We start from the raw sequence: 27,979 nt of genomic DNA, 5'->3' as shown, positions 1-27,979 counted from the left end.
GATACCATCATTGATTTCTTTTCAGATATTGTTCAACCAGCAACGTGTGATCTCAAACGCATCTTTGAGCTCCAACACTCGACATAGCCGGGTATCGCCATCACCTTCATTCACGTTATCCAGCTGTGAGGAGACTTTGCAACACTCGCGAGCTCACTCTCCGAGCTCCACGCCGGGTGCTCATCGCGAGTGTCACTTCCCCTTCTGGTCCCCAACGAAGTACTGCGCGCCATATAAAAGCGTGATTCTTACCGGACGCTCTCTTGCGTACGCTTAACAAGTTCGGCGTCGTCGAATCGGACGCCACCAGCAGCACAATACCACAAACCGCGGACGTGTTTTATTTCTCGATTTACATATCGTATAGTACCCTCACCCTCATCAGGGAAAAATCTCTCTCTCGTCTCGTGGGGTGCTCACTTGGGGTTTTCTCACTGCGCGAATCGGTACTACTCACGCCGGCCCACTTGCTCCCCCGAAGATTCGCGGCGCGACTCTGCTGCAGCTGCTGCTGATCCAAAAAGGCAGCCCTAGTGGCCAACCAGTGCCAGTGTGCTTTCAGTGTGATTCAGTGCCTCAACGTCTTCGCCAGCATCACGCTCTCGCCCCAAGGCGAAGCAACAGCACCAGAACGAACCACTACGCTTGGTGGTGAACGGCTTGGACGACGACGACGACGCAGAAGAAGACGACGTCGCTCACAGGTTTCGGTTCGAGCAGACTGAAGAAAATCCAGAAAAGCAGAAAAGAAGAAGATTAGTAAGAAACCGAAAAGGATATTTTCCCCGCTAGCAACTGCGACCAACAGCCCAGTGTGTGAACACTAACCGTGTGGTGTGTACGAACGGTTCCCAGACCCCTTTTTGGTGAATGTGTAGTTCAAGTGTTCGTTGATCGGGAGCGAAGAATTCGGAAGATTTCGGTACAAAACCGGGTCCGCGCGGCCGGGAAGATCGACGAGAAGGTTGTTTCGTGGATTTTTCTCGTAGTGTTAAGGTTTTTTTTCGTTCCGGATTCGGTCCGGATAGTTTCGAGTTTTTTTTTTCACGAACTGCGCAGTGAACAGACCGTAGAGGGCGGTTAAGAGGGCGCACACAGACACATACAAACACGCACGCAGCGGAACGGGGAAAATATGGTGAAGTTCTTTGCCTTAATTGGCGTCCTGGCACTTGTGGCTTCGGGTGAGTACTCTCTTGAAATTGTGAATGGGTTGATACCATTTGGAAAAAGTGTGACTGCGATTATAGTATGGTTGTGTAATAGTTGCAGCAACATGCAGTATTTGTTATTAGTATAAACTCATAAAAAGCTAAGGCAACACAGTTGATTTACCGAAGAAAATTTAGTATAACTTCTAATATTTTGAGATCTTGAAAAACTTCAAAAATAGTATGCTAGCTCAGAATAATAGGCGCAAAATGTTATTAGAGACAGAAGTGATTAATTGTAACAAAGTCTTTTTCATATTTTTTTTTACTTTTTTTTTTTAATTTTTATGTTTATTGTTTATTTTATTGGGCTTTATTCATAAAGTGTTGCACTAGTATACCTGCTTTTAAAAAATGTATAAGCGTGTACCCTGAACATATCGAACTGTTATGAAAGACTTCTATGATGAGCTTACGACGAACTTGTTTTGTGTGTTTTGATTACCAAAGTGTACACGCAGTTTGCTCTCCAGAACAAGAGCTAAATTAGAGATTCTTGGAATTATTTACCTCTTGAGTGGTGTTAAACCTATTCCAAAATGACGATAAACCTGAGCGTGTTAGTGTTTTTTAACTCACTTTTGAAAACGGTTTTCCATTTTTTAGTAAATCTCTTACGTTAAAAAAATAAAAACGTTGAAAAAAAGGAAAAAAAATCTAACAATAAATAAAGGATTTCAGCTCCTGAAACAACACTTTAATGAAATTCTAAGGAAAAAAGAGTCAAGACATCATCAGCTTAAGAAAATATTTGAATACTTTTGGAATTCCAATGAATCTTAAAAAAATCACATGTTAAGGTATTTTTTGGGTACTTTTTCAAAAACTTTTTGTTATGGAAAAACTACTGAATATGCCCAAGCAACACATATGTTACAAAACATTACATGCGGCCGTTAGCACAGGTTTTTGGATCCACGCGAATTATTGCCAAGTAATTCTAGTATTGGGAGAACTATAGCTCCTGCACAACCAAAAACCTTCGCTACCGTGACTCTCGTGTGACATAAATACGTTCTGCTGAACACGTCGCTTTACAGAGAAACAGGAAGCTTCAGGATAGTCCCAGTAACTTTACCTGAAACTCCAGAACTTTATCATTCCAATAATCCACTATCCGACCACAAGTAAATGCTTGGATCACATGAGCTGTTGATAGCATGGTAGTAATAAGAAGTGAAATTTAAAAAAAAAATGTGTTCGATCATCATTGTAAATCTGTTCCAGTTGTTACACTATCGAACGTCCAAAAGTTTAATATTGTCCTGGTACTAGAATTATAGGATAAGTTATGCTGTTTTTATTATAAATTTTCTATGTTTTTTTTCAGATATTTCATCTCTTATTCCTACCAAGTTTATTACAGTTCATGGAATTGATAACATAAAGTAGTACGCTTGTTGTTGTTCCTTCTGAAAGGGTGCATCAACCATGCAGTTCGACGAATTTTTCAGTTGTACCCACCAGAGATGGGAAATGTCATGAAACTGTATTTTGTTATTTGCTTATTTCGAAAATTTTGATTAGTGACATCATTGACTTTCCACAATTCACCTGCCCAATAAATTGGTGATGCTCACGGGTGACATTTGGCACAGGAAATAGTGGAAATTGAAAAATGTCGTTTTTCCATTATATTACGTGAAATTTCCCTTTCCTGGTACCCACATTTAGCTGATGTGGTCTAGAGTAGCATGGCTGTAGCAAAATATCGTCATGGAGTACTTAAACAACCTCAGATGTAGTAATTAAAAAGTCTTCCAAAACTTCCACTTAGATTTGTTGAAATTCGATGTATTTTTTATAACTAATTCCTACAGAACCTATTGGAAACTCTAAACATAGAGTTCAACACTAAGTTCCTCTATCACCAGTGGATTCCAAGATTCGAAAAGCTATTATGAACTTGCTAGTAATAAGAAGTAAAATACCAAAACCAATTAGATCGTAAAATGTATGTTGAATAATTCATCAACGTTGAGTCAGAGTGGACCAAATGTCATTTTTTTCTGAAAATCAAGATAAACGACTTTAAAGTTTAGATCTATCACGTAATAACTAATGTATTTCTTGAAGAAATTCCTTAAAAATCCAGTTTTCTTATATTTTGCTATATTCTCCTCTTATTAAACGACGACCACTTGGCGTATAGCAACACTAGTTACTACAATGACCAACGAACGACAAACAACCTTACCATTTTTTGATGGAATAATCGCTGTTGTTGTTGGATTGATTTTATTGGAACAAGCTTTTAATTTTCATACTTGTTATTTCACCTCTTGTTACTACCAAATGTATGGTAAATGTAGTTATCAATAACATGTTCTGATATGGGTTTAGTATTTTTTGAAATATCTACTGCCTTATTTGATTTGGTGATTCCTAATTTTCGGATTTTTTATACACAGAGGCATAAAAGTCAACCGAAAGATTTCCTTAATTTTATTATTTTTATTTTCTTTTTTTTTTTTTTGATTGATTTGCAATGCTGACACTCAAATACATATTTTCGTCTGCATTTTATGATACAAAAAATGAAGATGTTTTTAAAATAAAATCTTAATTTTCATACGTTTTCGAAACATTTGTGCCAATATTTCTTTTTTTTTAATATTTTAATATTCGTGTAATGTTTAGGAAGAAAAAAAAACAGTTTAGTGTATCGAAAACTATCTCTTCTCTTTAGAGAACTTCGATAGATAAAAAAAATCTTGATCTTTTTGCATAAACCACTAGTAAAAAAAGGGTTGAAAATAACAAACAATGTGATATGCTATTTCGGAGGTAATCGCTTCCAGTCTAATGCTCAAAAACGATTTGCATGTTTTCATCCGACGTTTCGGACTCATTTGTTGGGCCTTTTTCAGAACAATAAATTGGGTTTCGCTTTCTCGTTAAAAGCGTGCAACATATGCACCTATGTCAGACAATTGCCCTCTTCGAGGCGCCACTTTAAAATTGCAGCAGGCCCTTTGCGAGAAAACTAAAATAGGCTCAATAAATGTGTCGGACGAAGACATAAAATGCGTTTTAATCCTTTGGAGTTGGGGTGATGGAACCGCATTCAAGATCAGCGAGGTTGTGGCAGGGTTGGCAAAACAATCTGGCCCCAAAAGGCTAAAGAACAACTGACTGGAAGCCATTACTCCGAAATATTAAAAAAAAAAACTTTGGTAGAGCTTCAAACTTTAAACGGAAAAAGGGAAGGAAAACACCTGATCCGTCATTGATCGCTTCACGCGATGATGACGAAGGATTCCTCAAGAGGTCTCAGTCTGTTGAACAGAACATGGGACAATACTTGAAGCAGTAGTTAAAGTTTTAAAAAAAAAACACTTCACTACTGCAAAGGAAAAATTAAAACTGAAAAACTTTCAAATAAAATTTGGAAAGGACGAACAGATTCCTCAATTTCACTACTGTGCTTGATACTACAGAGACAGTAGCTTGAAGGACAATCATTTGTAATAAGCTTACGCTAATCTGTGCATTTTCTTTTTGATTTCATAGGCATTTAAGCCTATCCAATCTATTCTGTTGGTCTTCCCATATCATTATATGAATCTAGAAGATTGACTGATATAGCTAGAACGACAATGAACTCGTCCTCCCAGCAGCCTTATTGTTTTTCAGCTCGTTAAGAAACTTCTAAACTTCAGCCAGTGATGGTGGTTCCACTGCTTGACCGTCGCCAAGTCCTAGGTCATTGTTACCATTCAAAAAGTGCTGCTTCCATCTGCCTGTCACCATAGTTTATGTCTGTCTGCAAATTCCCTTTCCAAATTTGGCACATGAATAGCACTGGCGCAGTTTTATGCCTCGCATCATTGACAGCTACATAAAACCTCCGCATATCGTTCCGATCCATGCTTTCCTGCGTATCAGCAATCACACTCTCTTCGTTCTACCTTCTCTTGCTGCGACAGATTCCCTTCATCTTTGGCCTTGTCACCATATAGCGCTCTCTGTTCAGTTGAATATCCGCTTACTAGCATTCGAATCTCGGCGAAAATCTTCTCGTTCATGAATATGATTGGCACTCCTCATCGTACCAGCCCATATGTTGGTATCGCTGCGAGCCGGTACATATGACCTCTGGCGCTATTGTTGTCATACTTCCATGAACCTCAAGTAGCAGTTACAAGTTAAAGATTCTGAAAGACCATTAGAACTACCCAAAAACTAAACTAAAACATTTTAGTTTTAGGACGGTTCTCAGAACACCCTCGGTCTCGTCTAATGTCTAATTGTTATGGTACTGTGCCACAAACTCTTTGGCTCGCAAACGTTGGATACTGTTGCGAGACATTCGAAAATCTATGGTACTGTTTCAAACTTTAAAACGAAAACATGGAAGACACCTGATCCGTCATTGATCGGCTCTCACGAAAACCAACCTGGTATATACTGGCGTATAAATCCTCAAGAAGACTCAGTCTGTTGAACAGAATACGGCACAGTAGCTTGTACGCCGAATTAAGAACAATTCCTTTCTAATTAGCACGTGCTTATTTGTGCATTGTCTGTAGACTGAGCATTTCAGGCCATCCAACCAATTATGTTGGGAGTTTCTTCCTCTTCCCAATATTTTTATATGAATCTGGTAGATTTGTTGATACTGCTGCTCAACAGGCATCTTGTCCTCAGTCGTGCGGTCGGTCACCACAGTCAGCACCATGCTGATGTTATGTGCCACAAGCGAGTTGTTTTCAACGTGTTGTACAAAATACAACTGCACGACTACTGAACTACTGATCAATCAAAGTTCCTGGTTCCACTGACTGCTTGTTCGCATTTAAGTTCTAGGTCATTGTTATCATTCACCGAATCATCGAAATGCTTCTTCCTCCTGGTTACCGTCATTGTTTTGTCTGTCTACAAATTTTCTTCCCGGTCATTACAGATGACGGACGCAGTCGCACAAAGTCTCCGCATATCATTTCGATGCATGCTCTTCTGCGCTTCTGTAGTCACACTCTCGTCGTGCTGATTTTCCTTGCTGCGGTAGATTTATTTCTTATTTGCTATTGCTAAGCTGCAGCGCTCTCTGTTGAGTCGGGTACACCGACCGCCAGCATTGGAGTCCTAACGGAATTACTCTCGGTCTTCATTGATTGGTAGGGTAATTTTCCAATTGTTGTTGCACGGCTAAAAATTCGCCAATTATTGCACACCGCATGAGAATAACATGGAATGTACAACAATAGGCGAGTTTTTAGCTGTGCAACAATTGGAAAATTACCCTACTTCTCGTCGAACCAGCTTTTACTTTGGCATCGCTGAGGAATACCATTAACCTTTTGCACTACTGTTCTAAGGATAAACTGCCATGAGCTATTGACATCGCCAGATCCGCTGGTCTCTCCTATTCTTCCCAAGTAATTTAGACTCTAGAAGGTCTTTATACCCATAAGTGAAAAATCATGTTGGTCTTATGACGGTTCTCAGAGCACCCTCAAGACTGATTGGTCTTCCAGTTGTTACTTTGATATCATCTAGCTTGAGATGGCACTGTGTAGCTATCCCTTTGGCTGACGATCGTTTGATATTGAAACGTAAGGTTTTGATTGTTTCTTGAACCCGTGACACACGAAGCTCTTAGTTATACAACTGCGGAAATCTTCAGAAGACGTCAGAGTCCCAATTGAAATGCTCCAGCAGACAAAAAAGTAGAACGAAAAGCTAATTTTCAGCATCACTGAACTGCCGTTCTTCTGTAAAGTGATGTAGGCGCCATTCCAAATTTGGACGTCTTTTGGTATATATCAGGTTAAATAATAACACTCTGGTATGTGTGCTATATTAGGATATAAGATCTACAGGTATTTATGGAAGAAAACATAGCGAACGATCAAGAGTTTGATGAATAATAATCAAAAAATGTATTAAACTGGTCAATGTTGCTTACGTCACTTTGCAGAAGAACGGCAGTGGGCTGTTCAACCATCTGGATATCTGTGTTTCGACTGAACTGCCAATAAGATTTTTATAACAAATCCTCTATTTTTACTTTGTTTCAAATATGATCAAACAAGCTTCAAACGCGTGTCGGATTTATTACTTTACACCTTCTTACATACCTATGACAGGTTACATGTACGCCTTAAGCAAAAAAATGCAAACTCCTTCACTCAAGAAAAAAGTTGTGATTTTATTGATTACCCATTCGACCGGGTAAGTGCAAAAATGTTGTATGCGCTTGTGAAATTGTTTTACTCGCTCATTAGAGGTAAGTAGCCGGCAATCAAATGGTGCGGCGTTGCAACGCACCATTTGATGTATAGCACGTCAAATAAACGTTAGTTTTTTTTTATTAGAGAATAAACGATCCACGCATAGCATTCGTATTCATACATTCGTTGGTTTTCTTGCACTACAAGCAGCAAACACGATTTTTTTTACGATTCAATTAGTGACATCACACTTTAGTTTTTTTTTGCCTGGCCAATGCTGAATCTGGTCTGATAGCTTACACTTAGCCTTGCATTACCACCTTAACACAGTCATATTCGCTATGATCTAATGGTGTGTGACTGCTTGATTGAATTCAACTTGCATCTTCTTCTTCTTGTGTGACGTCCAGCCTGTATTTCCGCTCAGTGTTCCACATTTGTTACAGACTGAGAGCTTCCTTTGCCATTTACTAATTTTTGCATCCATGCGTACCGGGAATCGACTCCAGATATCTTCACTGTGGGCTTGCTGAAACCCACGCGTTCATCGCTTCGGATTCATGGTCACTTTGTGTTATCTTCATCTTCTTCTTTATGGCTCGACGTTCGCATTGGAACTTGGCCAGGCTCTCTTCACCTTAGTGCTCTTTGAGCACTTCCACAGTTATTAATTGAAGGGCTTTCCTTACCTGACGTTGCATGAACTTGTACATTGTGTGGATGTACAATGATACATTATGTCTAGGGAATCGAGAAAATTTTCCCGACCTGAACGGGAATCGAATCCGTCGTCTCCGGATTGAAAGCCTGTATCCGCAATAATCGGGACACAAAAATACAGCTGCTTCTCTGCAATAGATACATTAAAATTTCTCACATTTGGCCTAATAACATCTTAAGATGGGTTCATTTTACCTACAAAATTTCATGTGAATCGGAGCAGTATTTTTTGTTGTAGCAATGATAAAGAAGAACGTGCGCCATTAAATTTTGTACAGCCCCTAGTTTTGCTTGTCAGCGCTGTAACTTTTGAATTTGGCAAAGGAAATGGCTGAAATTTTGAACCTGAACCTCTCAATCTACATTTGTTGCATAGGCAAAATTTCAAAACAATCGATGCACTATCAACAATTTTACAGTCGAAACATGTATTGGGACCGAACGTGATTTTAGCCCCTCAGATAGCAATTACTCAGTACCCTGTATTGTTTCGATTGTTCTATTGAAAGTACTATACCAATTATCATCAAATTTTGCAGGCATAATAAACACATAATCAACTACCTTCTGTGAAAATTTCATGAAAATTGGCAGAGAAATTCAAAAGTTATTAATAGGCAAACATCGCACATGAAAAACACGAAAAAATTTCACTAACACTCACCCCTATCAACACCAGCAGCTTTCAAAATAATTGATCAAAGTTGATGAAATTTGGCAGGAAAGTGTCTATGTAAGTATCATAACTGCTTACGAAATTTTATAAATGTCATCGCAGAACTTTGAACTGTAGCGTAAAAGAACCATCTATTATGCGAATGAAAATTGGTCATGATTGTACAAAATGCTTTAAACCACGTCTGTTTGTTTTTCATCCACAGTTAAAAGTAATGCATCGATTTTTATGAAATTTGGCACAAACAATAAACATACTCCAAAGAGTTCTCAGTCAATTATTTGGCCAATTTTATGGATTCATTCCAAAGCTACCAGCCATACTTATGTGTCCCGATTATTGCGGATACAGGCTTTAGTCCCAACCACTAGACTTACTGGCTTACCCAAATCGTTTGAACAAGTTGCAATTGCTTCTTACTTTCCATATAACGATCAGAACTATTCCTACCAAAAATGCGTAGATGTGCCATGTATTTCTATCCTTTCAAAGTTCTTCTATGTTCATTAAAGAGTATCTTTCGTGGAATGGCGAAAATATCGATTATTCTTTCGTTGATTCTGTTCTTTTCAATGCAAGAATTACAGCGCAAAATCGATTATCTAGCTGGCTGGCATGGATAAACAACGTTCACGTAGACGTAAATACACACATCATGGTATAACCCCCAATCACCCGGGTTGCAACGAGCCAAATAACTTCGCTGACCCTACTATTATGTCTGGAGCTGTCGTCGGGTCGGTTACAGCCATCGTTCGCGTCGAATGGTTCGTTGGCCAACTGACTGTTTGGATGTGATGCAATTTTGTTTTCTTCCTTCGAATTTTGCTTCTCAGTCGGAACGGCCCCATAACCTTCTGTCCTGGTTTGGAACTGGTTTGGGTGCCGTAGGTGTGTAAAAGGCGTTGAGATTGACCTGAATAATTTGATCAAATGAGTGGAGGGATTGTGATCATTTCCGACAGAAGCCGGTACATTTATCATTGCACTTTTGGTTAATACTGTAATGGATGGTAAACAGCAATCTGGGAGTTAAACTTCCTAAAAACCATCATAAAACCATTGGTTCACGACGGTTTCACTTATTTTGTTTCTGGACTTGGTTTTACGGCAGATCTCAACATCTTCCAAAACTAATGAACTGATTTTTTTTATGTGTTCTGTCCGTATCTGAGCGTAGTTCAAAATCACAATCACGTTCCCAACAAACATTATTGCCGTACAACAACGATTGTACACAACAACACGAGCCTTCAATAAATGGACCAGGTAAAAAAAAACAATTTCCGTACAACAGGTGAATAAGCCGCTCATAAGCTTAAGTTCTAAAATTTTGGCTGAAAAAGTTGTTATTCAGCTGTCGTTGCTACTTGCGTTATGCTCTAAATAAATAAGGGGTATTCAAGTTGCAGTTATAAAATCAAACCGTTAAAACTCATTTTTAGGCTCAGCCTCAATTAACCCGTGATAAAACCCCTATAGAATCCGGTAAAGGCCCACCCTACAGGAGGTTGTTAAAACCATCACCTTAGGGGCTGTCCATAAACCACGTGGTCATTTTTTTGGGACTTTTCAACCCCCCCCCCCCCCCCCGCGTGGTCATTAGTCCATACAATTTTTTTTATTTGTCCATACAAAATGATCATTGGCCGAAACCCCCCCCCCACCCCTCATCACCACGTGGTTTATGGACAGCCCCTTAATCCCGCAGAAAGCCTTACATTTTCCTAATATTCTCGGTAGTGCATCGTGTTGTTCTGAGGCGTTTATTTATACTACTCATTTATACCCGAGCAGGAATGAATAACTGACACATAACTGGAGCATACCAAAGTCAGGTATCATACCTAAACCAGGTATTGGTCGGTTGTCCAGGTATTGAAAATAACTTATTTTAGTATTTCGTAAGTATTGATAGAATACCTCAACGAGTTATTATTTTGGTTTTGAGGACTGATTGAGGTATTATTCAATTATGGAAAAATCACTATTTGTATGGAAAAATCACCGATTATTATTTAGGTATTACCATACCTGAAGTCATTATTCGCGTGTTATGCACAGGAAACACACCAGTTATTATTTTAGGTATTTTACCTCTTATGCAGGGCTTCTTAATACCTCATTCAGGTTGTAGGTATTCGGTTTTCCATACCTGAGTTTGTTATTCTTCAGATATTTTCTCCTGCTCGGGTACAACTTATTGAATTCATTGCTTTAGGATCGATGCGATATGTCATGCGTGCGGACTTATAAAAAGCTTTTGGCTTATGTTTATTGAGAAACACATTGCTTGTGTCGTTAAAACTGTTTCATAATGCTTCATTAAACCTAAAATTGTTGATAAAATTCATTGTAAAACTTCGATAAATAATGTCTAAGAGCAGAGAATATAGAAATTGTTACTGGGGTACGGGGAAAGCACTAATTTTTGCCGCTTCATGCAAGTTTAATTTTTTATGTATGAAGTAACGAAAATAAAATAGTTATTTATGTAACAAGTTGCAAAAAGTTGATTTTTTCAGCACGAGTCGTACATTTATCCAACGAGGCTTGCCGAGTTGGATAAATACGAAGAGTGCTGAAAAAATCGAGTTTTGCAACGAGTTCCATACAAAATTTTATGCAATGATTTTTTCATAATGCAACCCATTTGAGTTGCATAATGTTCATAATGCAACTCAAATGAGTTGCATTATGAACATTATACAACTATTTTTCATTATGCAACTCATTTCAGTTGCATAATGAACCAGTTCGGAAAAAAAGGCCATTACGATACCAAAATGGGTTATATAAAATATAAATTATGATACTGAATTGCATAAACAGAATTTTAGGGGGGGGGGTGTGCTTTTACCCTAATTCATTTACCAACTATTTTTTTTTCAAGAAATTTTGCTAATTTCGATGAAAAGCAGTTGAAACCACTTGAAGAACTGGAAATTACAGAAAGGATATATTTCATATACCGTCGATGGGGGTGACAATGGGTCTGGGGGGTGAGATTGGGTCAAAATGAAGAAACATAAAATTTGAAATAACTCGTCAACTATCGCTAATTTATATTGAAAACTTTATATTATTTCAAAGAGGAGATGTTTTTAAACGTCATGATGCAGAATAAGATGTTTAGCAATAATCGTTTTTTTGTTAAATTTGTGGCTAAACTTATGTGATGAAACTACTAGTAAAGCACTCTGAAAAAAATTCTCCTTCGCAATGTTCCACACAAGCACCTCACCATGAATTTTCTTATAAGTAGTTAGTTGTAGGTACTACCTGGTTGATGCAACGAAAAAAGTGGGCTGTTAATGCACTTTTTATTTAAAAATTCAATATTCTTGACCCTATGTCTAAATATTAAGAATGGGGGTGAGATTGGGTCAAGCAAGTTATCGACTGCACATTACCTTAACTAAAAATTCAACTTGTTATCCAGTACCCAATTGACTTTAAAGTGGTGCCATGTTTACCGTATCTTCATAAAATCACGTTTTTTTTTTCTCGAAAGTATGTCGAAGAAGCGTCAAGCGAGTGTGTTCATACGTTTAGTGCCTAAAATCATTTATAAATATACACCCATGCGTTTGGACAGCTCCTCTAATCACCATCTAGCCTTTAGTGTACTGCATATTTGTTTAAATGTTATTGCCAGAGAGGGTCTAATAATGTGAAATGTTGTATAACATAATATTTGAACGACCCTCTATCTTGAGAGGCCAATGATCATGTGCATAAGAGTTTATAACGGAGGACTTGGTTAAACATTTCTTTTGCAGTATACTAAAAATATCATGTTTTTTTCAATTAATCTTTCAATGCGTCCTTCCCTCATTGTAATCTTCCTCCCTCCTCTCTTGGAGGTTGAAACTTTAAATGAGGATGATTATGGTGGCTAAAAATGGCGATACAACATACAAACGTTATTTTATCAAATTTCAACCATTTTTTCGGTTGTATTAGCCCTTTTAGGTGGATTTATCATCTTTTAAAATTACCTAAATTAATATTCGTCATGGTTACTTTGTATTTTGAATAGATTTACTGGATATGATCAAAAAAATTAACTTATATTCTTAGATAGGTGACTTCATATACTTTGACCCAATCTCACCCCCTCTAAGGGGTGAGATTGGGTCAATTTTCAATCATTTGTAGTTTAGTAAGTAATTCATATAATGTGATACTTTCTTGCTAAACTTTTATTACTATATAGAAGAGTATACATACCAAATAAAAAGTTATTCCGACTTCAATTGCATTTGTTATTTAACCAACAATCTTTGAGTATCATTTTTTGACCCATTCTCACCCCCAACGACGGTATCTTATCTCAACATTTTAACGAACCAGTATTCAGTGACACTACCCTAAGTTTCATTTCATGCATCAGAAAACTTTGAAAGATAATTCAAACTATAAACTACCAAGGGTCTCCTTCTTTTTCCATCGCTGCTGAGAATGGAGCTCCCTGGTATTTCGTTATAGGCCAAAGTCGAAAACGCTAGTTTGAGTTTAGCTGCTCCCTAATGAGCGTTTTGCCCCCTATATGTTTCTAGCGACCAAAAGGTAACACGTGAACGTTATTTTTTATTATTATTGTATGCTTGCTTTGGTAAATTTGAAGTCATGTGGGCCAAAAGAAATGTTTTGGTCAGATAACGAATCAATGGATCAAAATCGGTTAAATATAAATATTGGCTATGATGAGCAAGTAAAACATCTGAAATTATAAAGGCAATATAAAAATTTGAAATTTTGTGAATAAAACATTTTTTTTTCTCAAAAATTGAACGTGTTACAGATATCCTTTGGTCAAATTCTGAATCAGTGGATCAAAATCTACCTATAAAATGTAAATATTGGTTAAGACGAGCAGATGAAAAAAAAATAAAATTTTGTGAATAAAACCCTATTTAAAAATAAAAAATAATTCAAATACGTGTTACAAACGTTCTATGGTCAGATTGAGAATCAGTGGATCAAAATCTGTTTAATATAATAATTATTTGTTGTGATGAGCAGATACAAAATTTAAAATTATAAAAAAAATAGTTTATTTTCTATGAAAAAATTGTGTTTATTATGACCCTATTTTCTCGAAAACTGTACGTGTTACAGCAATTCCGAAGTCAGATTCAGAATTAGCGGACCCAAATCTATCGGAAAAGGAACAAGGGTTCGAAGTGCGTGAAAAAAGTTTCAATTTTGTCGACTAGTGTTATCGAAAGCATTTTTTTTAGATCCGGGAGCTCCGCTTGAGAAAATCGTGAAAACATTGTACTAAAAGTTTGAAGTATATATAATTTACATTATTCTAAAGGAAGGGTGAACGATTCTTAGGATTCATTTAGTCATAATTAAAAAAGATACATTTATTTATGCAATTCAGTATCATAATTTCTGTTTTATACTACTTATTTCAGTATCATAATGACCTACTTTTCCGTACCGGTTCATTCAGCAACTGAAATGGGTTGCTTAATAAAAAATAGTTGCATAATATTCATTATGCAACTCATTTGAGTTGCATTATGAACATTATGCAACTCAAATGAGTTGTATAATGAAAAATCATTGCATAAAATTTTGTACGGAACTCGTTGCAAAACTCGATTTTTTCAGCACTCTTCGTATTTATCCAACTCGGCAAGCCTCGTTGGATAAATGTACGACTCGTGCTGAAAAAATCAACTTTTCGCAACTCGTTACATAAATAACTATTAATGAACTTCTTGTAAACTTGAACGTTAACCCTTGATAATCACTTGTTCTGGTAAAACTTATTGAACTAATTATGAAAAAATGTATATTATTGAAGAATTGTCAGAAGAATCCAATTCAATTCTGAAACTCCATATTTTTTCTGGTAAAGAAATCCAGTTTAAGTTGTGTTGAAGAATAGAGGAATTTATAACGAAATTGATAGATCCGTTACGAAAAGAATATTACTTTTACGGTTTGTGCTGTTCTACTCGAAATCTTTAAAATAGATGACGAAATTTTTTTTCTAAATTTTGGAAAACGACAAAATTCAAAATGTTTAAGAATTTCCAAAAATATTTTAAAAGGTTTTGGAAAATGTCTGAAAAAGTTTCATTGAAATTCCTAAATAGTTTCACGGAAAGAAATTTAAGATTTTTTAAGAAAGTTTAAGAATCACGGTTTGCCTTGTCTTGTTTGCCAAGGGTGCCATGAAAGTATGCTACGACTCTGGTTATAGCACGTTCTACTTCTTCTGCCGACAATCAGATTCTCTTACTATAAGTGATTGTTTGTAGGGGGCCGCATCACAACGTCCGAGGGCATACATCCCAAATGACTTAGAATACAGTGCGCCAGCGCCACTACAGTTGTGCCATCCATATAATTATTCAATGCAGTCTCCATCAAGTCATAGGTCATTGCTACGAATTGGCAAAGAACTACACATTGGGACGTGAAAGGTCCCCCAGCACATTATCGTCGTTCCAGCCAAACCTTCCATGCACGGAATGGCATAAGGTTAATTCATAAGCTCCACTGAAACGATGATGATAATGCAATAAAATCTTTAAATGTCACCCTTCGAAACGTTTTTTTTTCTTTTCTTTTATGCTCCAAGGCGATCGAAATCTTTAGGTACTCCCCTAGATTGAACCCGAACCACAAAATGCTAGGGTGCGTCGCTTTGTCGATCGACGGCGATCTTTACAACTTGAACAACAAACAGACAAAACCCCGACTCAAAAAGGATGGTTTTGACGAACGGTGCGGCGACACCCCCTTCATCCATCGCCGTCATCGAATCAAGACACGACTTTCGACGATTATGTTCGCTCGATGCTCGATGCTCGATGCAATTCAGAAGGTGATGCAAGTTCTATACTAGAAGGTGCTGCTGCCAATGATGATGATGATGTTGTTGTGACATATGAACGTGAAAGACTAATGTTTTCACGGCATTTGATCCTTTGGCATTTGGGTGCTCCGGGCCTAGCTAGCATTGCTGATGCTCACATAAATTGGCACCTTCTTGCGAGTCGTTCGCCGCGAATGAAGCTGTCTGCTAGCGCACACAGTGGTCCACATGTATCCAAAACCATGTAATAATGCTGTATTCTGGTCTGAATTTTGCTGAATTTCGACACAACATTGCTGATTGTCAGTACAAATTAGTAGAATGCTTCTAGCGCAGACAAAAAGGGAATACTAGATATAGCCTCTAGCGTGTGCAGTGCATCTTTTTCTTTTTTTTCTCACTCACTCTCGTAAACAAACACAAGGAAGAGAAAGATAAAAGAGGGAGTGCTTGCTCTCTCTTTTATCTCGCTCTTTCTTGTGTTTACCTAAGATAATGAGCGAGAAGAAAAAAAAAACTGCGCACGCTTGTACATATAGCGCAGAGTTACAGTATACGGTATACTTAATGTAAGTTTACATCATCATCACGTGAATTTCCTCGAACGAATGGCACAAATTCGTTTTCTGTAACGTTTTTGGGTTTCAGAAACAGTTGGTCCTAAGGTCCCTATCCACCGTGATGGGGCTGCCACCTTTAGTATAGCATTTCATATTCTGCCACTGAATGAACACAGAACAGACGCTGTTTAAGTCACACTGCCTTGCTTGACAGACGCTCAAAAATGGTAGAAGTTTACACTACCGTCATTGAATTTTACATGTTACGTAATGTGCATGAATTTACGCTAAATTTTCATGATTTGTTTTATCTGTGTAGTCATTTTCAGTATTTCAGGAATTCAACGCTTTAGTTAACAGTTCTTCCCGTGGTAACCACTGTGCATTGGTTCAAACCAAGAGAACTAATTTAGTATGCTTCACGCTTACCTCAGCCAGCTGATGGTGCATCTAATGAACACTGGTTTTCGCGAAAATCACAAAAAGGATTGGCGGCGCGAAAGCCCTCCTAAGTGTTCCAACGATGTGCCGCGAATAGAGATTGCAGTTTTACTTTTCGCAATTACCAGTTTCGATGGGATGTCGAAGCAATCAGTGAGAAGAATTTATTCGATGCCTGCCAGAGTCAAAACAGAGTTTTCTACACGTGTGCAACATTGTATCGAGGTTGCCGTCCGGTCGTTCCGAAGCCGTAAAGATTAGGAAAGGTGAATAGGGAAGGTAACGAGTGCACTCTTGAAGCGAACGAAGTTGTGCGCTGACATTTGCCTTGTGCAATCGTTATTAGGCTTAGATTGCTTGTTGCTCCCTGTTTCTGGCATCACACATACAGGGGGTGGCCAAAATGTTTGGGATAGGCAACTTTTTTTCTCCCACAAAAAAGTTCAACATGCTCTAACTTTTCATAGAGTGCATTAAAATATCTCAAATTTTGACTGTTTGTCAACCTATTATATGTGCATGATTAGTACAAATCGATTGAATAATTTTTCGCGAAGTGAGAACCGTTCGGGTAAAAAACTATTTTTTAGACAACTCATTTTTGAGCTGTCATATCTCGGAAACCAGCGAACCGAATTGAATGATTTTTTTAACGTTTATCAACAATATATTGATACTTAATACAACGTTATAAAATGTAATATTTTCTCACGGCGAAATAAGTTATACCGGGTTGAAATTTTTACCCATATAGAGGAAAAAATGGCAAATTTACAATACCACACAAAAATTACTAAATGTGTTCTTCCTTCAATTTAAATAGGCTCTAATATATCTGATTTAAGATAACTTGAGAACAGAAGTGGAAAATCTTTGCACATCAACACTATAATTTATTGACATTGACATAAAAAACCTAGATAATTTCACCTAGTGGTGATAGTGCCTTTCTCGTCGAATATGTACTCAAGAGCCATAAGCCGAAGTGTTCCTGAATTCTGAGAATACTCTAGAACGTAACAAATCTCATCTTCTTCTCTTATCACAGTTCTCGTTGACTTTTTACGGCATCATCAGCATCGGCAGCCATGTTGGATTTGTGGCTCGAAATTTCGAAGTGATAATTCTCATAATAAAACCCATTCAAATTTCAACCGTGTTACAGAGCGCGAGGGCTCAACCAGTTGCATCTAAATTGTGCCTAGTAATTTCAACCGCAAAAGGGGATTGATGCTATAAAATTAAAATTTCCCCATACAACGTTGATTAATCTTACTGTATAATTACGTCTCAGGAATCTAAAATAGTGTGATTTGACAAGATCGCTTTAATTTTTATTAAGATTTTGTTCTTTTACGCATATTTATCGCTTGCATTGATTTTGTTCACTTTTGTAATTTCAGCGATGCATTCAATCCTGATTCTGCAACACTGCTGGCCATCTTAGGTGTGGTCAGAGACTATTTTCTTGCTGCCGGTTTATCTGGTTATCCAACATTTTTGATGATTTGATGTGCATATGAGGGTTTGGTTCACTTTTTTAACTGGCCACTTCCGGCGGTACACCTGGAACCGGTTCCGGAACACAACCGGTTCAGATATGTTATTTGTTGATTAATTGGTAATTATCGGTGACAAATATCGGAAACAGCTTGTTAAGCGTTACGCGTTTCGACCTACTATTCTTCGGTCATCGTCAGACGCATTCAGTTGGATTCACCCCTTCAACTTCGTCAGTTTAATATCCATATAAGCGGTTCAGATATGGTCTGTAACTATTTTCCTGCTTACCGTTCATCTGGTTATCGAAAAAGCCGCTCTTTGATGTGTCGCATGCATGGGTTTGGTTCACTTTTTTAATTGGCCACTTCCACCGGGACACCTGGAACCGATTCCGGAACACAACCGGTTCAGATAAGGTATGAAACTATTTTCCTGCCTACCGTTCATCTGGTTATCGAAAAAGCTACTTTTTGATGCGTCGCATGCATGGGTTTGGTTCAATATTTTTATTGCCCACTTCCGGCAGGACACCCGGAACCGGTTCCGGAACACTACCGGTTCAAATATGGTCTGAAACTACTTTCCTGCTTACCATTCAACTGGTTATCGAAAAAGCCGCTATTTGATGTGTCGCATGCATGGGTTATGTTCACTTTTATATTTGGCCACTTCCGGCAGGACACCCAGAACCGGTTCTGGAACACTACCGGTTCAGATATAGTCTGAGACTATTTCCCTACTTCCCGTTCATCAGATAATCGCAAATGCCGTGGTTTGATGGGTCGCATGCATGGGTTTGTTGCATTTTCATATCTGGCCCCTTCCTGGGGTACCGGTCCGGAACGCCTAAATGGCCATAACTCCGGAACGGCTGGACCGATCCGAACCATTTTCAATAGGAAACAATGGGACCAGATTCCGCGTCGAATGAACCGTCGGTCGTTAAAATCGGTTGATGTTTACTATCTAAAAGTTAGGTGACCTTTTTTGTACAAACACACACACATACGCACACACATACATACACACACACACACACACATACACACACACAGACATCATCTCAGCTCGTCAAGCTGAGTCGATTGGTATATAACACTTGACCCCTCCGGAGGCTCTATCAAATTTTCGTTTTTGGAGTGAACATATAGCCTTTCGGTACACCTTGGTGTACGAGAAAGGCAAAAATACATTATTTCAAGAAAAATCCAAAAAGTGTCAATCCATGATAACTTTTTTTAAAGTTCAAAAAGTATCTATGTTTTAATAGTTTGTGACGCATTTGTATATTGTTAGTGTACGTTCAAAATTTCATTCAATTCGGTTCACTGGTTTCCGAGATATGACAGCTCAAAAATGAGTTGTCTAAAAAATAGTGTTTTACCCGAACGGTTCTAACTTTGCGAAAGAGTGATCAATCGACCCCAAATTTGTACCAATGATGCACATATAATAGGTTGACAAACAGTCAAAATTTGAGATTTTTTGATGCACTCTATGAAAAGTTATAGCATGTTTAACTTTTTTGTGAGAGAAAAAAAAGTTGCCTATCCCAAACATTTTGGCCATCCCCTGTATTTCAACTGCAACGGAGCCTACTGTAAAATAATTGTACGAAAATTTTCATATTTTTGTTTTTTCTTTATCTATAGTTACAATTGGTATACACATACCAAAAGTGATTGAAATTGGATGATTCCACGGTTAATATCTGCGCACGTTGTATGGAACGAACAATTACCGACTCAGGAAAGTGAATTGAATTGACAATCGACTTCGATTGCCTTGCTACAAAGACCTTGCTAAAATGCCCTCATAAGAGCAGTACCAGTGATGGTAAATGTCAAGAAAATGTAATTTTGTTATTTTATAAATTTCATTGACCCAATTAAAAAATGTTTATCATAGACCTTCCATTACCAACTAGCATTATAGATTGGTAATGCTCGGGGACAATTATTGGCATAAATTGAAAATGTCATGAAATCTTTTTCCATGAAATTCCGTGACAGTTACCATTCCTGGGCAACATAGTAAAAACTTTTGGAAATTGAAAATATTTTCCGTTACAATCCAAAGGCAAATTTGATGACGAGAAACGATCCCTGCAGATGCGTTCATATAATACCAAACAAGAGATTTCATGGGATCGTGAATTTATGATAGAATTTATGATTATTTTATTTTTTTTGTAATTCCAAACACCAAAATCAAGATTTTTCATGGTATTAATTATCTATTATTTAAATGGAACCATTTAAATACACGAACACCGTCGTCAGCCAGGGGCTGTACAGACTAAACGAAACTTAACATTCGACCAGCGACACACGGAGTATGCACCAGTGGATACGGAGAAGAAACTATTTTCACGAAAAGCTTCATCATCCGGAACGGGAATCGAACCCTCCTCGCCCCAAAGCATGGTGCAATTTAAAGCTAGGTGACCCTAACCGCACGGCTACGAGACTCCATACTGGATTACTAGGCAAAATTTTGAAAGAACTTCTAAAAAAACAAATATTACAATTGTGTTTTCCAATTTTGATAAATTAAATGATTTTTTTTATTTTATACAAAAGAGCACCTTTCTGAGCCACTATGATTTTGTTCAGAATTTTAAAACTTTATTGTGGTACCAAAAATAAATTTCAAAGAAATTTTTTGAAATCACCTTTTGACAGCTGGGCAACTGCTTGACAGCTCCGTCCAGTACAAAATGCGACGAGGGGTGATTCGACAAATCGATCGCATATAAACTTCAAATTGATTTTTAAATTATTTTTATTGGCTTTCTCAGTCTAGGGAAATTCAAAACGACTACTTTTGTATTGCCCGACGTTTCGGCCCGTATTTAGGCTCCTTCAAAGGTAAAACTGTCTGTCGTTCTTCGTTAACGTCGGTCAATACAAAACTAGTCGTTTTGAATTTCCCCAGACTGAGAAAGCCAGTAAAAATAATCAACAAATTTCCAGCCGAAATTCAAGTCATTGATTTTTAAACTTATGAAAATTTGGATTTCGGCTCCGTATGGCATGCAGATTAAGATAATGAAAATATCTTAACACCGCTAAAGAAGCCATAAAAATTTCCAAAAGAATTGGGTTTTTTGAATTTTTCAAAATATCGGTATGTTGTAGCAAATTATAGCGCAAAGAATTCTTAGTGTCTTCTTCTTTTTCTTGGCTCTACGTTCTAACTGGTTTGAGAAATCTCACGTGCCATATAAAGATATTTGGGGTTTCATACAAAAAAGTCTTACAAGGTAGGGGGGGGGGGCGGGTTAGGTGGTATCAGAAAATAGTAAAAATATACTTACCTAATGAATGGGCAGCCTCGTTGTGCTATTATTGCAAACTGGTAATGTTATGTTGCCTTGATTTTGAATATTTTTTTTGAAAATTTTCAATTTGCTTTTCGTGGTTCCTGTATGCGGTAAAAATGGAATTTAGATCAGCTTCATAATATAAAAAACACCGTTAAAGTCTCCGGAATCTCTTGTAGGCAATGCACAGTGGTTCCGCCTTAGGTCATACATACTTCCAAATTGACCACATAGCAACTGTATATCATTGCAACATGAAGCTCAATTTTCATCAAATTTATGCCAAGACTTTTCGCAGAGCTCAAGAAAGCAGATGTTCTTGGCTAGACATTTCAATTGTTTTTTTTTATAATATCAGTGGTTTTATAATACCCACCTCTCCCTATGACAAAATCTCAACCAATCGACATGTATTTGGTTGATTGTGTTCGATTCTTATAAAGTTGAAATCGATGTTAAACATAAATTTAGATGCCATTCGTTATCATTTAATTCGAATTGGCTGACTTGAATATTCTTTCCACAATGTATACAAAACTGACAAAGTTCAGCAAGCTGGAAAACATGTTTTCTCTTCCGATCCCTTCGGACCTTTATCCATAAAGCTTTCCTATGATCTGAAACACTGATTTACTACTGGCAAATTCAGCTGTGACCGTTTGTGACGAGATTTGTGCTAGTCACTTAAGTGCCGAACTTTGAAAAACTTACAAAAACCTCTTGTATTTGAGGCACAAAACAATTTTTCCCAGCTTTAACTCTCTCTATCTATTATATTTTGTGTATAGCACTATTCTTAAGCAGTTGTGGGTACCGTGTACCGCCTTAACTAACATTAGTATATACTGATGAGTTGGTACCCGAAACTGCAACATAATGAATTTCGGCTTCGTTAAGCAAAAACTCGATTGAGCCTAATATTTATGAAAAATACAAAATGTGCATCAAATTTAACGGTTTCATCATAAAACGAGAGAAAATTATATTTATGATCGCCCTCATTTGAGGATAGAATCAGTGTGGTAACGTAAGATTTTAGAAAATTCCATTCTAGTTGCTTCCGGATTAATAATAGAAATTTGGAAAACGTTCCGAGTCAATTTCTGAAAGTACATCTAATGAGCTGGTGGGATCTCTTCTGTACCAACTAGGTAGTATTGAATAATCATTCTAGATGAAATACATTGGCGAACATTGTTTTTTTTTCTCTTTATTACGAGATTTTTAAGCTGGGGCTAGTTCATTTCGGCTTCACTTCCCTTCCGAAGGGACAAACCCACATTTTGCTAGTTTGTCGGGAGGGGGATTCAATCCCAGATCCTCGACGCAACAAGCATGTGCTCCAATTATCCCACCATATCTGAAATATAGAAATTATTTGAAAAAATAATCAATAAAGCCTCGTAGCCGTGCGGTTAGGGTCACCAAGCTTATAATCGCACCATGCTATGGGGTGAGGGTTCGATTCCCGCTTCGGGCGTTGAAACTTTTCGCGAGAATAGTTTCTTCCCCGTTTCCACTGGTGCATGCTTCGTTGTCCGTTGTCTAATGTTAAGTTTTAAACAGTCTGTACAGCCGAAAGCTGAAGACGTTGTCCGTGTCTTTTTAAATAACTTGAATAATAATGGACGGCAACATTTCCGATAGAAAGTGGCTTGGCAAGACACATTGATTACCTATGAAAACAATCTTGAAGACTCCTTCAAATAATTTCCAATTTTTTCAAAAAAACTAAATTTTGGTGATGATTGTAAATATTGTTTTTAGAATCAATTTCTTGTAGTTTTGAACGAGTGATTTTTTTTTTTTCGTGAAATTACTATCAAAAACTAAGTAAACATTTATATTTTTTAATGCCTGCAAAATCAAGAAATGTTAGGTTTGCTGAACTGCCCATATTCGCATAACAGACGCAAGCGCCGATGTAATTTTCAACACACTATTGAAATATAAACAATTAATTATGGAAAATTTCAGATTTTTTTCACGTTAACATCAATTCAGCGATTATATTTTGTGCTCTATTGAAAAAACTGGTCAGAATTATTCACGTGTGATAGATATTAGCTTGTGAATGTGGACATTGTCAATGGTGGTTATGTTGACTATGCGATCATGGGCAGTGAAGATATTTTCACGAATTTTCCAAACGAATTTTATCGCACATTTTTTTTTTAATTCTGTTTATTTTTAAAAAGCATTTTTGGTAGCATGCATGGCCAAATTATTTCTTGGCATTTTAGAGATAGGTTTTCTTGAGGTGCTTAAAGATTTGTTAACGAATTTGTGAAATAAACTTACAACAAATAATAGAGAAATTTGTATTAGCTTCATGAACCGTTTTCAAGATAATATTTAGTGATGTTGCAGTAGGTTTGAAAAAATAAAATAGAATTGATTTTTAAAGTAGCTAGTGGAAAACTCAAATAAATAAAATTTATGAACTTGAAGTTATGGATTCTCTAAAATAATTATTGAAACTGTAAAATTCAAAGAATAAGTTGACATTAAAGTTTAAAAAATAGCAATTTTTTAAAATTGTCTGATGAATCCACTGGAAATATTGAGAGATATATTTTTCGTTTTTTTTTTGCTACGAGTTTTCAGCAATATTTTAGTCGAAATTGTGAAGAAATTTCTAGCGGGAAATGTGACAGACGAACAAGAATTTTTTTGTAGAATTTTTGTAGAAATTAAATGAAAATTGAGCTTTGATTTAATATCTAAAAGATATACCAAGAATCTAAAACCGTAGTCCTAAAAAATCTTATGGTGAAATTCTCGGAAGATTTTCTGCGAAAGTCGTGAACTTCTGTCAACGATCAAAATTTTTGAAGCATAATTTAGCACTGATTTCGAAACTGTGCTTCAAAAAATTTAGAGTAGAAAAGTTTTTGTGTTTAAGCTCAATATTGAGTTTAACATTTTTTTAAAATATGGAATTTAATAAAATTCAAATATCTTGCGTTTTGTTCAACAAATTTTTAATCTTTTTCTATCAATTAAAAGCTGAATATAATACCATTCGATCATCTGAATGCAGGTTTTTTCGTCAGATTGATGAAATTCAAAATATTGGTGAGTTTCGGGGACGATCTCCTTAAATTTCAGCAAATTTTCCAAAAATATTTGAAGAAATGTATTTTTTTCAATAACAAAAAAACAATTTAAAAATTCTTTCTCAACGTTTATTTGACATATCATATGTAGGCGAATTACAGTAAAAAAATTAGCTCAATCGGATCATTGATTACGGAGAATGAGATGTCTGAAGTGAGCGACTTTGCTTAACAATAGAACAAAAATCGATTTCAAATCATCAACGTTGTATGAAAAGTCGAAAAAATTTCCGCTCCACTGTATTTTTTTCCTTCACGTTTTCGAACTCAGGGCATGATTCTACACCAAAAACGAGCATCAGCTTACCGGGTTCAAAAATGCTGTAAACTAGTGTAAGTGACTGAATTTCGCTATTGTGTCTGGGATGTCTTACTAAAGGAATACCAGAAAAGTTTTTTTATTATTAATATTATCAATCCCAACTATGATTTTGCTTTAAGTTTGAATTTAAGAGAGCTTTATTCCAAAAGCGTTAGCTACATAAGCTATTATGCTACTACTTTTGTTAGTATAATCAACGAGAAGAGATTTCCATCGTATTCGTTGATTTTAATTGAGGTTTCTGCTAGATTTTCAAATGGATTTGATAAGATGAAATTTTTTAAACATGGGTTTTGCGTCGGATTGTTAGAAGTCCAGATATTGTCGACACGGTGTTTGTGACAAAAAAAATTATCGAAAAAAAAATCAGCACCGCTAAGTCACCCACCAGATGAAAGATAAGGGCGTCCTCTTTCATTTAAGGCTAAGAGCGAAATGTTCTATCGGGGGGTCTAGAACATTTTTTAATTTTTTTTTGTGATTTCTAGAACAAATTTCCAGAAAAAATACCTATTTTTGGGTACTTTTTACCCAAAATGTGTGTGAAAAAAACAACCCCTGATAGAACATTTCGCTCTAAGCACCAAATGAAAGCAAACACCCTTAGCTTTCACATGGTGGGTAACAGGGATACTGTTTTTTTTTCTTAAAATTTTGCAAATTATCAAAACTCAGCTTTTTTTTTGGGCAACTTGGTTATTGGTTATGGAGAATGTGGTGTATAAAGTGAGCAGCATTGCATAAAAGTAAAACAAAATTCGATTTCTTATCGCTAGTGTTGTATGGGATGCCAAAAAATTCTGCTCTACTGTATTTTTTTTTCCATCGCGTTTTCGGACGACGAGTCTACACTAAACATGATAACCATTGGCTCACTAAATCCAAAAATGCTGACCAGACAAATGTAATTTGTCTGTGCGGGCACGGCATCACTAACCAAAACACCCCAAAACCGAATTGTTTACTGAACCAATTATCACCACTTATTGTTTACAGTACTCGTTTACCAAAAAAAAAATCCGTTATTGTTACTCCTATTAGATAATTTCATCATACAATCCGTACTGTTGAGCAACAATAAGCCGAACGTAGGTACCTTACCGCCACAGACTAATTCGATAATTTGAAGTGGTTGTATGTTCCCATTGAGATGTGGTGATGATCTCAGCAACGATTACCACCAAAATGAGGTAATTGATCCGAAAAAAAAACAGACAATGACGATCCAAATCGGGGGCTCTCACACGGTCGGTGATCGACCATCACCATCATTCCCGACGACAGCTTTTCCGGTGTGTGTGTTGTGAATGAGCGATTGATTGAAGGATGCATGCACTGTACTACACACGAGTGTCATTTCGAATCTGGTACCACCGAGACCTACTTATTCAGCTCAATTCAAATTTCATCGACAACCCATTGACTTCAATTGATTTGTGTGTGTTTTTTTTTTCTCATGTTTCTCTGCCTGAACAGCCACGGCCACCGGGCGAACGAAGCGACAGTCGGACGAACCCAAGAAGGAAGAGTCATTCGAAAAAGAGCTTTGCAAGGACAAAGACGCCGGTGAATGGTTCCGATTGGTAGCCGGCGAGGGCGACAACTGCCGTGACGTCATCCAGTGCACATCGTCGGTAAGTGCAAAATTTAATAATAATTGGTGGCTGCTTGGAATGGATCGAGCCGAACGGGGGGGGGGGGGGGGCATTCAAGTGTCTAATGATGGATTGTTTGGACCGCATTATGAATGTGCATACTAATGGAGGAAGGCCCTTTTAAGGTAGACTGTTGATGAAGAGTCGATGGTGCTTCATAATGCAATGGTACTTGTTCGAATCTAACAAGAAATATATTGTTTCAATATAATAGAAAGAAGTAGAATTTCCTTGAATCGTGCACTCCTTGTTTCAAGAATTTTGATTGACTCCATGCATTCTGGATGCAATATGGCAACAGTAACAACGTACCGTAAACCGAAGTAACATTGATCAACGGGTAACATTGATTTAATTGATCATCCCTATAAAATGTTCAAAATAGTTATTTATGTAACAAGTTGCAAAATGATGTTTTTGTTACAGCACGAGTCGTACATTTATCCAACGAGACTTGCCAAGCTCGATAAATACGATGAATGCTGAAAAAATGAGTTTTGCAACAAGTTGTATACAACATTTTTTGCCATTTGCATGCTTTGACAGATACGGGACGATTCATTTATTACGTCCATCGTTTTTCGAGATTTATAACCCCCCCCCCCCTCCTCTGTCACGCTATTTTCCTATACCTTATACACATACTGTCACACTTTCTCAGACCCACCTCCCCCCAAAATGTTGGACGTAATTTTTGAACGTTTCCTACGTATTTGGACCTTCACTGTAAGGCCGGCTTCAGTGGCTCGTACTTAACTCGCTTGTCGAACTCAAATCGAGGAGCTAAATTCAGCCAACGCTGTTCTACCTGTATAGTGTATATGCACCTGGCTATTCTTCCATCGCATCGCTGGAAATTAAATGGCTGATGAGTTAGCTCGCACTGGAGCATCACATTACTTCATGGGTCCTGAGCCAGCTATTCCGGTATCGAAGTGTTGTGTAAAGCTTCAGATTGATACCTGGGCTGCTACCCAGTAAAAACAAAATTTGAATAGTTTGAATATCGTCAAACAAAATTGTATTGTACTGAGCCATCTCGCTAGGGGTGGCGAAGTATCTAGCTAATCTGTCCAAAGAGAATTGCAGCATGTTAGTCAAAGCATTGATTGACTGGTCGACTCAGCTATCAAATGGCGAGTATTCAAGTAATTTATTCATTTGTGATAAGCAGTTTTTGCGCAACTGCGTTTCCAAGGGGTAAAGAGCAATAGGCTTCCTTTACACTTTATGCGTTATCACATGTGATCACTGCAGTTCCTTTTTCATAGCGCTGTTTGAACTTATTGGGTAGTGCCCGAACAAATTCCCCTACCTATGCTTTTCACCATTCCATCCTTTATTTCTTTCGAGTTATTGGTTTAGTATAGAGGACTGCTTGAATTATGGAAAAATTACTATGCACATGTCCATGGAAAGATCAACGA

At 37.2% G+C, this 27,979-nt stretch overlaps 1 protein-coding gene across 2 annotated transcripts in view; it reads left to right on the top strand.

Moving 5' to 3' along the window:
* Window positions 1-27,979, top strand: part of LOC109401597 (chitin deacetylase 1) — a 119,071-nt gene that overhangs the window by 39,990 nt on the left and 51,102 nt on the right. For both annotated transcript variants that reach the window (XM_029875382.2, XM_062855932.1), the window contains exons 2-3: window positions 26-1,184; window positions 26,374-26,531. In XM_029875382.2, the coding sequence (XP_029731242.1) occupies window positions 1,136-1,184; window positions 26,374-26,531 (207 nt within the window). In that variant the 5' untranslated portion in view covers window positions 26-1,135. The remainder of the gene's footprint in view (window positions 1-25; window positions 1,185-26,373; window positions 26,532-27,979) is intronic.

The sequence above is a fragment of the Aedes albopictus genome, chromosome 3 (assembly GCF_035046485.1).
Source record: "Aedes albopictus strain Foshan chromosome 3, AalbF5, whole genome shotgun sequence".
Lineage (NCBI taxonomy): Eukaryota > Metazoa > Arthropoda > Insecta > Diptera > Culicidae > Aedes > Aedes albopictus.
This window is presented reverse-complemented; position numbering and strand designations above follow the sequence as displayed.